Source organism: Lepidochelys kempii, chromosome 6 (genome assembly GCF_965140285.1).
Source record: "Lepidochelys kempii isolate rLepKem1 chromosome 6, rLepKem1.hap1, whole genome shotgun sequence".
NCBI lineage: Eukaryota > Metazoa > Chordata > Testudines > Cheloniidae > Lepidochelys > Lepidochelys kempii.
Window position 1 is genome coordinate 5,000,346 of NC_136385.1, and position 12,032 is coordinate 5,012,377.

Genomic DNA, 12,032 nt, shown 5'->3' on the forward strand with positions numbered 1-12,032 from the left:
ACAGGAGAATATTCACTGTGAGGGTGGGGAAGCACTGGAATGGGTTACCTAGGGAGGTGGTAGAATCTCCATCCTTAGAGGTTTTTAAGGCCGGGCTTGACAAAGCCTTGGCTGGGATGATTTAGTGGGTGTTGGTCCTGCTTTGAGCAGGGGGTTGGACTAGATGACCTCCTGAGGTCTCTTCCAACCCTAATCTTCTATGATTCTATGATAAGAACATAAGAACGGCCCTACGGGGTCAGACCAAAAGTCCATCTAGCCAGTATCCTGTCTTCCGACAGTGGCCAGGGCCAGGTGCCCCAGAGGGAATAAACAGAACAGAGAATCATCAAGTGATCCATCTCCTGTCGCTCATTCCCAGCTTCTGGCAAACAGAGGCTAGGGACACCATTCTTGCCCATGCTGGCTAATAGCCATTGATGGACCTATCCTCCATGAATCTATCTAGGTCTTTTTTGAATCTCTGCCTAACATTCCGCAGTAATTACATCATTTGTGTGTATTTACTTTTTGCTTCTTGTGTTGGCAGTACACGTCCTCACTAGGAGCTTTTGTATTGAATATACTGTCAGCGTGGGGCATTGTGGGATGGCTTCTGAAAGGCAGCAACAGTTGGTGTAAGCAATGCAGTGTCTACACTGACACCGTGTCAACCTAATTACATTGACATTGACTCTATGTCTCTCATGGAGGTGGAGTTATTAAGGGTGTGTCTACAGCACAAAATTATGTTGACCTAAGTTACGTCAACATACAGCCACTGCAGTAATTAAATCACTTTTGCGTGGCCACACTATGCTCCGTGTGTCAGTGGTGCGCGCCCTCACCAGGAGCACTTGTCTCTATTATATTGTCAGTGTGGTGCATTTTGGGCAGTTTCTGAGAGGCAGCAACAGCTGATGTAAGCAATGCTGCGTCTACAGTGACACTTCGTCGACCTAACTACATGGACGTAAGTGCTATGCCACTCGTGGAGGTGGAGTTATTAAATTGGTGTAGTGGGCGAGTTACATAGGTGGGACCTACATTTTAGTGTAGATGCTTCCAGACTTAGGTCAACATAAGCTGCCTTACATTGACCTAAATCTGTAGCATAGACCAGAACTAAGTTGGCGTAGCGGGGCAGTTACATTGGCAGGAGCGAAATTTAAGTGTAGACACTTCCATAGTCAGGTCAACGTAAGCTGCCTTGCATCGACCAGGCCTATATTTCTATCCCTCATTTGAGGGGAGGTTAAATCAAAATAGGATGTTCTTAATCTGAATTAAGAGTGACCACACACAGAGATTTACACTGAAATAACAAAAAGCAAGCAATTTCAATTCCAGTTTGTGTGTAGAAAAGCCGTGAGAGGTTGACAACTGGATGCTGCGGTCACTGCTCCCTGAAATACCAGAGAGAGATGGATTAGAAAGAAATACACTAGAATGTGGAAATGTAGATAGATAGATAAATGCTGTAGGGATATGTATGGAGGGAAAGCGAGCAGCTTCCTAGGCTTTCGAAGTTGTGCTGGTTTTTATGTCTGTTTTTAAACCAATTTAGTAAAACTGATACAAATCACAGTGTGGATACTCTTCATTCTATTTAAACCTGGCTTCATATCAGTTTATCTTAATTCAGTAAGGAATTAATTTAAACTAAATATATATATATATATATACACACCAGGTTTAGATCAGATTAAGAGGGTCCACACTGTTTCGCATTGGTATGAGGCCTGGTTTACACACCGTTTTTGTACTGATTTAACTATTTTGGTTAGGGGTAACATTTTTTCATTCAATGAAATAGTATGAACCCTAGTGTGGATACATTTATACAAGTATAACTGCATCTTGTATCAGTATATCTTATTCCCTTGAATTTACAAGAATAAACTATACTGGTATAAAACATTTATTCTGGAATAACTGTACCCACTTTAGGAAGGTGTACTACTTTAACTAGTCTGATTTCAAACTGATATAGTTAAAGTGCTATAAAAACTGTGTAGACAAATGCTAAACCAGTTTTTAAACTGGTTTAAATTTAAAATTTTAATTAAATTTCAACTGATTTAAACAGGTGCAACTTCGGCCTTGTCTATATGGGAACTTTCTTTTGATATAAACTAAGGTGTGAATTTCAACCAGAATGGTTATAGCAGTATAACAGACCATGTGGACGCTCTGCCTATGTCTTCCATTGACCTAGCGAATGTCTCACGGAGAAGTGGATTAAACTACATTGGTGAAAACCCCCCTTCTGTCTTGTAAGAAGCGCCTACATTAGTACGGCACTACAGAAGCACAGCTATACTGCCGTGGTTGTGCTGTTGTAGTGTAGACATAACCACTATCTCCCTGAACAACATTAGCTAAGCTGATAGAAACTTCTTTCTGTCAACATAGTTGTGTCTACACTGGGGGATTTGCTGGGGGATTATGTTGGCTGCGAGTGTGATTTTTCCACTCTCCTAGCTGATATAGCTATGCCAACATATCTATTTAGTGTAGACCAGGCCTTTTATTCCAGAACAAGAGTACTTTTTTCAGTTTAGCTTATGCTGCTTGGGAAGGAGTGTAAACTGAACCCCCCAAAAAAGTCACTCTTATCCTAGAATAGGGCTTGGTGTACACTTAAAAGTTTTGCTGTTATAGCTTTATTTCATTTTGGGGAACTGGTATATAAACTGTACCAGCAAAAGAACTCTTGTTCTGCAAACCCTTTCTCGTGTAGACAAGGCCCAAGGCTTTGCCTATACCGACACTTTCGTCACTAAAACTTTTGTCGCTCAGGGGTGTGAAAAAACACCCCCCCCACCCGAACAACAAACGTTTTAGCGATGAAAAGAGCCGGTGTGGACCCTACTTTGTCGGCAGGAGCCGCGCTCTCGTCAATGAAGCCACCGCCCCTCGTTGGGGGTGGTTTTATTTTGTAGCCAGGAGAGAGATAAAGAATGGCCACATAGTGCACCATACAATGGCGTGGCTGCAGTGGCGCAGCTGAGTCTGTTGTAAGGTGCGCAGTGTAGACATAGCCTTAGTGTCCACACAGGGGGTAATACCGGTATAACTACAACTGTGTAACTATATCGTTATAACCTTTTCCCTGTAGACAAAGCCTTTGAATGTAGACAAAGCCTTAAGGTCTAGGAATGGAGACAGATACATGCTTTCATTATGTGTATTTGAATTGTACGTGCAGTTAAATTGAGGAATCAGTTAGATCCGTTCACTCTGATATATTGTTTCTTTCCCCCTCCCTGTGTGGTCTGCTTCACCTCCATCTGTCTCCATTTCTCACTAATTCATTTTCTCTGCATTTTGTTTTTCTCTCTAGAGTTCTCTCTTTTCTATTTCTGGAAGAATTCAAACTCTCCCCCAATCTCCTTTTTTAAAAATGTAGACAGAGCCCTCTCGGCTCCTCTTGTTTTGGCCTCTTTCCTTTTCCTCTTGTTCTGCCCCCCCCCCCCCCCGGTTTTGCATCTGTCATCCCACCCAGGAACCTCCTCATCCCCACTATCCCACCCCGATATATCCTGCTCAGGGACTCCCCCAATATTCCTCCTCGAAAGCCCCTCCATTACCCTCCTTTATGGATTCCCGATACTGAACCCTCTGACACCCCTAAATATACCCTTCTTAGGGTCCCCCCAATATCCCTCTCAAGAATTCCCCAATATTGACTTCCCAGAGACACTCCCAATATTTTCCCTGGATGGATTCCACCAATATCTGCCCTCATAGATCCCCACATATTAACCTCTCAGAGATACCCCAATACCTCCCCGCATGGACTCCCCCAATACTGACCCCTCTGAGACACTTCTTTAAGCTCTTCCCCACAAATCCCACTCAGGGCTTCCCCCAAAATTCCCTTCTCAAAGACTCCTTCACTATCCTCCTTCATGGATCCCCTTATACTCACCACTCTGAGACCTCAAACATACCCTCCATAGGCCCCCCCATGTCTCTCCTCCTACACCCCCAAAATAAACCCTTCAGGGACAGCCTAAATAGCTCCCTTAGGGCCCCCAATACCTTCTCCTCATTTACTCCCCAACATAGACCCTTCAGAGCTGCTAAATAACTCCCTTAGTGTCCCAATATCATCCGCTCATGAACCCACAAAACAGATCCCTCTGAGAGCCCCAATATTCCCACTCATGGACCCCTGAGAGGCTACCCCAATGTGTCCCCCCCAGTCAGCCCCCTCTTGACCCCAGTGACAGTTGGGGCCATTACTGCCCCTCCCCCCTCTGCCTTGCACTGCAGGAAGGAGTTCCACAGGGCAGGGGAGGGGCAGTTTTATGGTTTTAACTGGCAAGGGAGGGACCTTGGGGGAGGGGGGAAGGCCCCTGAGGGAATATTGTGGCCCCCCCAGGGGGGGCTATTGGAGGGTCTCTCAGGAGGACATTGGGGACCCCTTCAGATGGGATTTGGGGGTTGTTTGAGGGGGTTAGGGTCCATGGGGGAATATTGGGTGCCCCTCACTGGGGATATTGGGGGCATCTTTGAGGGGTTGGGCACTCAGGGAGCTTTTGAGGGGGGGTCTCTGAAGCAGATATTAGGGATCCATGGAGGATTGTTGGGGGTCCTTAGTAGGGCTAGGAGGTCCCTCAGGAGAGCTTTCAGGAAGCCCTCATGTGGGTATTGGGGTGGTCTTTGATGGAGGCATTGGAGTCTCTGAGCGGAGATATCGGGGGCCACTCAAGGTTCCTATCATGAGGTCTCCCAAGGTTGTATATTGGGGTGTTTCTGAGAGAGATATTTTGGGGTGTCTCTGAGGGGGATATCTGTATGCAAGAAGCACTAGACTCACACAACAGTGTAAAGCATAGGGTCTGGAGGGGAGCAGGATGCAGTAGTTACAGCAGGGGGCTGGGAAGGGAGGGAGTTGGGAATCAGGACTCCTGGGTTCTACCCCTGGCTGTGTCAGGGGAATGGGGTCCAGTGGTTAGAGGGAGTCACGACTCAGCCTCAAAGATGAGACTTGTGGCTTTGTTGGACAGAGCTTTCTCCCCAGCCATCCCATGACTGTGACACTCACACCCTGACCATGAACCTCACTGTATGCAAAACAAAATGCAACTCGGTGGCTTGATTTAGCAACCAAATGAACCACCACAACAAAATCTGAGGGGAAGAAACGTAAAATATGTAAGATGCACGGGAAAAAAATATACACACTTGGATTGTGTTCAGAGCTCAGCTGCGTAGGTGAGTGTAATATAAAAACTCTGGGTTCCATTCCTGCCTCTGAAAGCCGGCCTGACCCCGCCAGTCCCTGCAACATCTAGGAGATATGGGGATTGGGAGATGGGGCTCTTGAACTCTAGGGCACTAGTTTTAACCCAGCCCCAGGTTGGGGGGACTGGTATGCTTGGGGGGAGGGGGAATGGGATATGGGGCTTTTCCCCTACTGCGTACCAATCTACCTACAGGTTGGAAGGGCTGGCTGAGGGAGCAGCAAATGGGATACGACCCATTCGCCTGTACATCACCAGCCTCTAATGTAACTCTAAGCTGGGAGACTGGTTAGCTGGCTGGAGTAGGGAATGAGATAAAGGGCCCTTTACCACAAGGGCCCTTATTCCAGTGTTTCAAATCTCCCATACAGCAGTTGGGGACTGAAAGCTGTTCCCACTGGGAAGTCATTTGTTGTGAAATGAGTACAGGGGGCCTACTTCCTAGCAAAACAGGAGTCCACATCTCTATTTCCCCCCTACTTGCAATCAGGCTGAGGCACTGAACAGGCCACGAGCGCTGAACTCCCCTTTCCCATGATTGATGTCCCTCAAGGGCAGGCCTGGCCTGAGGCGTGGTGGAGCAGAAATTTTCCCTGCTGCTGCCAGGCTGTACTGTCTCTGGGCGTACACACAGGATTCACTCTCCAGGGTCTGCCTTTCCCCAGCGCTAAATGGACCATAAAAATAACAATGGTAAGTAACAACTGTAAAAATATCTCTTTATTTGTTCAAAAATAGGAATGGTGGAAATCTGTGGTCATCCCGAGCAGGGAAAGGCAAAAGCCGTAAGATGCCGAGACAGGAATTGGAGCATGGCAGGAGTGGCAGAGAAAGGTGTCTGCGATGCTTCTGTGATCTTCATTGTTGGCCATGGGCATGTGCAGAGAGACCCCGGTGGGTGGCAGGATCATGAGTTTTCTTTCTGTCTCTGTGTGGCAGGATTTGGAGCTCTTTAGAGGGAAAGTGCATTTTGTTCTCTGGGATGTTTTCTTTTTCATTAGATTCCCCTGCAGGGAGAATTTGATAGGAAGTGATTAGCAAAGCATTTTTCATTGTGCAAACCACGAAGCACTTTGGAATCATAAAGTCATAGAGTTTAAGGCCAGAAGGGGCCACTGGATCATCTAGTCTGACCTCCTGCTTATCACAGGCCACCAACACCAGCCAGCACCCAACAACTGTCATTAGACCAAAGTATTGCAGCCCTCAGGAGACTAGACTATTATATGCCAGAGGCAGAGAATAGAAGGGATTGAGATGCTCCAGTGCCCGAGGCCCCTGCAATGACAGGGAAATTATTTAAGTGAGATGTACCCAAATAATCAGGTATATCCAGAACAATCAGATGCACGCATACAAAATGGGAAATGACTGCCTGGAAAGAAATACTGCAGAAAGAGACCTGGGGGTCATAGTGGATCACAAGCAAACAAGTCAACAATGTAACATTGTTGGAAAAAACAACAATAAAAACCATAATTCTAGGATGTATTAGCAGGAGAGTTGTAAGCAAGACACGAGAAGTAATTCTTCCGCTCTACTCCGTGCTGATTAGGCCTCAACTGGAGTGTTGTGTCCAGTTCTGGGTGCCACATTTCAGGAGAGATGCGGACAAATTGGAGAAAGTCTAGAGAAGAGCGACAAAAATGATTAAAGGTCTAAAACAAGAGCTATTAGGGAAAATTGAAAAAATTGGTTTGTTTAGTCTGGAGAAGAGAAGACTGAGGGGGGGACACAATAACTGTTTTCAAGTACATAAAATGTTGTCACAAGGAGGAGGGAGAAAAATTGTTCTCATTAACTTCTGAGGTTAGGACAAGGCCTTGAGTGCAGGGGTCTGGGCTAGATGACGTCTCGAGTTCCCTTCCAGTCCTACGATTCTATGATAATCCTGGCAAGTCACTTGTACTCACACACTGCAGAGGAAGGTGAAACTTCCCCCAAGGTCCCTGCCAGTCTGTCCTGGGGGAAAATTCCTTCCTGACTTTCTCTATGGTGATCAGTTAGACTCTGAGAATGTGAGCAAGAACCAGCCAGCCAAGCACCTGAGAGAGAGAATGTTTGATTTCGCCTCAGAGCCTGGGCCCTCCCCATTCCGTTTTCCATCTCCAGCTTTGGCCATCCCTGATGCTTCAGAGGAAGGAGATAAAAAAAACAACAACTCCAGAATACATTGGGATGGGGTGTGGGGGAATGTCCCTTCATGACTCCTGCAGGAGACCGTCTGAAACCCTGAAGCACGAGCTTTTTAGGAGCCAAAAATTAGGGAACTGTACTGAAGTGCAGCCACCTCTGGGGTGGGACATGCAGCTAAAAACCAAGTACACAGCAACACTACACAGGGATTGCTCATGCAGTGCTGAAATACGGCCATTTCTGGAGTGAAACTGTTTAACAGCCACATGGCCATGCTATAGGAAAGAAGTGAAGGAGAAGCCTATATTTCGGGGAAACTACAGGAAGAGATTAAGAAGTCAAAATGAAAATTCCTGAGCTGGCATGTGACTGGGAGCCTGGGCTTTCAAAAAAGTGTCACAGGATTTTTGTCTGGCACGGGTGATCAAAGCCTTGATTTTAAATCTCATCACACAAACACCTGCAGAAGCAACCAGCCTTTAACACTAAAGGAGTATGGTCCTCAAGAGTGGGTAAGTAAATAAACTTTTTTGGGGTCCATTCAAAAGCATTTGGCAGTCCAGATTTGGCCCATGGTCCACCTATTGACTACCCTGGCACTAGAAGCTTGAACTAAGACAACCTAAGTATTTTCTCACCGTTTCCAAAACTTCACATGCGAATAACTTTCAGAACTAACAACGGGCCAGCTTGGAACTGGTACCACCTTGAGGGGAAATGACCCGGTATCCTATTCCCCAACACCCATAGCCACATATTCCCCCTGCCCAGGGGCAGGATTGGAATTGACACCCCCTAAAGGGAAAAAGCCCCGTATCTCATTCCCCAACCCCCATAACCAGCCAGTCCCCCGATCAGGGGCTAGATAGGAACTGGCAACCCCTAAGGGCAAAGACCCCATATCCCATTCCCTGCTAAGCCAGCCAATACCCCTGATCTGAGATTGGATAGGAGCCGGCACCCTCTATAGGGAAAAGTTTCTCAGAACCCAGCCAGGTTTCAGAGTAGCAGCCGTGTTAGTCTGTATTCGCAAAAAGAAAAGGAGGACTTGTGGCACCTTAGAGACTAACCAATTTATTTGAGCATAAGCTTTCGTGAGCTACAGCTCACTTCATCGGATGCATCCAATGAAGTGAGCTGTAGCTCACGAAAGCTCATGCTCAGATAAATTTGTTAGTCTCTAAGGTGCCACAAGTCCTCCTTTTCTTTTTGAGAACCCAGCCAGTTACCCTGCTTTTAGCAGAGATGTTCCCTGGAGCAGGGATCAGCTTGACAGCATCGCCCTCTTGAGGCCTTCTTCCTCCCTCCCAGAAATCGAAAGTGAAAGCAACAAAGCCTTTGATGAGCCAGACAGAGGTGGGCAGAAATTACGCTGGTTGTGGGCCCAATCCGGAGTCAGATCCCCTCACCTCTTATACCCCCTCCAGCCTGGCAGCCAAGTGCCTCTGGTTGATGTCCTCCAGCACCTGCTTGGCCATCTGTATGGCTCCCGTCTCCAGGTAGTAGCTGATCATCAGGCTGCATACATCTAGATAGTCTGCCCGCTCCAGCCGACCCCGTGGGATGTTGCTGCAGCCCGAGGGCGGCTGGGCCTGGTTCAGCTTCACCTTGAACTTCTTGAAGTCCATCTCTTCCAGCTCCTCCAGGACATTCTCCAGCCGGTCCCGTGCGCTCATTCGTATTGCAGTGGCAGCCAACACAGCTTCGAAACTCTCCTTTTTCCTCCTCCTGTGTCTCCTCCCCTGTCTCCTCCCCTAGCCACAAGGCAGGGCAGCACTGAGAACCAATGCTCTGAAAAGCAAATGATTTCCTGGAATCCAGGGCATGTTGGCTTTCTGTAATGCGCTCCAAATCCCTGTGGAAATTGCACCATGTGCCTTATCAGAGACTCATCAGCCCCTTAGGGAGCTGGGGTGGGGTGGGGTTTGAAACTGCCTTCCTCCTTTGCCCTCTCTCTTTCTGACTAGTTAGCCTTGGCAGACTCTGTGATCTATCTGAACTCTTTTAAAGCTATCCGCTACCCAGACTGATTTCCTAGGGAAATGTGATAATTTAGGGTTTGATGCTAATTTTTTGTTTGTTTGTTTTTTACCCAGGGGAGCAAAATGTACAGGCACAAGCTGAACGTTTGAAAAGCAGCTCCCTGGGTAAAACGTCTTCCCCGGGCTGAGTGGGCCACAGAGATTGACTATCCATCTGATGGGCACACTGAGAGAGAGAGAGAGAGCGTGTGTGTGTGTGTCTGTCTGCATGCACCCATTCTGCAGGATACACAGGAGTGTCAGGTATCCAGAGCAGGTTGAAGTACATGGGCAGGGGAGGGTGTGGAGTCCTCCCCTCTGCTGCCAGGACTGCACCCACTCTGGGTGACCAGATAGCATGTGTGAAAAATCGGGACAGAAGTGGGGGGATAATAGGCGCATATATAAGAAAAAGCCCCAAATATCAGGACTGTCCCTAAAAAATCAGGACATCTGGTCACACTAGTGGGGACACACTGGGGGACTTGTTCACACACAAGAGCTGTACCTTTTAAACTATACTGGTATACTTAAACCTCTAGTTTAATACTAGTGTTGGGAATGTTTTATCAGTGTAAAGGCGATTGCAGTGGTATTGTTTATTCCTGTATGGGAAGGGGAATGTATAACTGCATTCACTCTAGAGGTTGTACCAGGATAACTATTTTGGTAAAAAATCACCCTCCTAACTGAAACAGCTAGCCCCCCTCAAAATCTTTGAGTAGACCAAGCCTCAGGCTATGTCCACACTATGGACCTTACTGCGGCACAGCTGTCCCGCTGCAAGGTCTCCCGTGTAGCTGCTCTGTGCCGGCAGGAGAGAGCTCTCCCGCCAGCGTAATTAAACCACCCCCAGGGCGACGATAGCTACATCAACGGGAAAGCATCTCCCGCCAACATAGTGCTGTCCGCACCAGCACTTTGTCAGTGAAACTTTTGTCGGTTGTATGTGTGTTTTTTTTCACACCCGACCGACAAAAGTTATACCCACAAAAGTGCTGTGTAGACATAGCCTCAGTTTCCAGGGTCCACCAATCTGGTGGTAAAACTTGCGGGAAAAAGAGAACAACAAGGGGAAACAATTTGAAAATTTTAATGGTTTTGTATTCGAATCAGAGAGAGAGAATTCTTTGGGGATCCTGGGGCTCGGGAAGGTGAATGAGGAATGGCCCAGTGACCTGTGCTAGCTGTGGTCTGTCACAGCTGTTGCTGAAAACTGCTGCTGTCCCATTCATGTACTGGCCACTCTCAACTCTGCGTAACTTGTAAATTCCACAGCCCTTCAGAACAGCCTTATCTTCCCCAATTTTCCCTAGGTACTAGGCTCACTACACTGGCTTTGATCGTTGCAGAGCAGAAAAGCATAAGGAAGGTTTAGGAGAAAGAAGAAAGGAAATATACATAATTAGCATCGGAGAGGAGCCCTCACTAGAACTTCTCTGTGTGTATTTGTTGGGAACACTGGGGCATGGCCACTAGGTAACTCGAGGGGATGGAAGACCACAAGTGTCGATGAAGCCCCCTCGCACTAGGCCCCTGTGTCCTTGCCCCCCCCCTCCTGCCTGGAGGCACTCGCAGCAGCTCTGCGTGCTAGGCCCAAGTGTCCTTGGCCCCCCCCGCCTGGAGGCACACACAGCAGTTATGCTGAGAATCTGCAACAGTATGTTGCAGAGTCAGACTGCCTGAAACTAAGCAAGGCCAAACAGGGGAGATATGGAAGAACAATGCTGAATAAAGCAGCTTTATGTATAGTTTAACAAATGATACAGAGAATCAGGGAACTAGCTGGGAACTGGATTGGCTGGCTATATGGATACTTGGAGCAGCTTGCTATTGGATAAGTATGCTGGGAAAAAGGATGTATAAAAGCCTGTGTAACTTCCTGCTCTGTTGTGCAGGATTTGAGATTTTATTCTCCCTGTACCTTTTTGCAGCTGCAAATAAACTTTTCTGCTTCTCCACCCCGTTGTGATTATTGGGTGTAGCACACCGGGTAACGAACCAACTCAAGCTGTTGTTCAGCCTCTCGGCACTGGGTGCCGGCAACATATTGATCTGAACTGCTATCCATTACTTTGGTGTGAATCTGGAGTGACTCCATTTAAGTCAACTGATCTAGGTTATACCAGGGCAAAACTGGAGTGACACTACTGAAGTCAGTGATTTCAGTTACACCCTTCAGAATCAGGCCCTAAACCAACTACTGCTCTACAGTAGATAATTCAATTACATTCTTCTCCCATCTCCCAGATCATTTAGCAGCTTTTTTACTGACACTGCGAGTTTGAGGGTTTTCAGAGAGAGGAAGTATAGGACCCTTGGCAGTGATTAACTTTCCATAGAGATACCGGTGTCCAAAGCACTTTTGCCAGCAAAGCCCTGGGGAAGGAATATATGGGAACACACTAATAAGGGTATGTCTACGCTACCCACCGGATCGGCGGGTAGTGATCAATCTATCAGGGATCGATTTATCGCATCTAGTGTAGACGTGATAAAAATTGATCCCTGATCGCTCTGCCGTCGACTCCTGTACTCCACCGCGGCGCGAGGTGGAAGCGGAGTCGACAGGGTGCGGCGGCAGTCGACCCCGTGCCGTGAGGACACGAGGTAAGTCGACCTAAGATACGTCAACTTCAGC

General features: G+C 47.3%; 1 protein-coding gene across 1 annotated transcript; it reads right to left on the bottom strand.

The window, feature by feature from the left end:
* Positions 1-5,953: 5,953 nt before the first annotated feature.
* On the bottom strand, positions 5,954-9,173 carry LOC140912352 (apoptosis-associated speck-like protein containing a CARD). Its single transcript, XM_073346606.2, has 2 exons — positions 8,780-9,173; positions 5,954-6,241 (listed from the first exon to the last, which is right to left on the bottom strand). Exon 1 carries the CDS (start codon positions 9,044-9,046, stop codon positions 8,783-8,785), a length of 264 nt encoding a protein of 87 aa, XP_073202707.1. The 5' UTR covers positions 9,047-9,173; the 3' UTR covers positions 5,954-6,241; positions 8,780-8,782.
* Positions 9,174-12,032: the final 2,859 nt, after the last annotated feature.

Coding starts and splice junctions, on each gene's coding strand:
- LOC140912352 (XM_073346606.2), bottom strand. CDS start 9,046: ATGAGCGCACGGGACCGGCTGGAGAATGTCCTGGAGGAGCTGGAAGAG.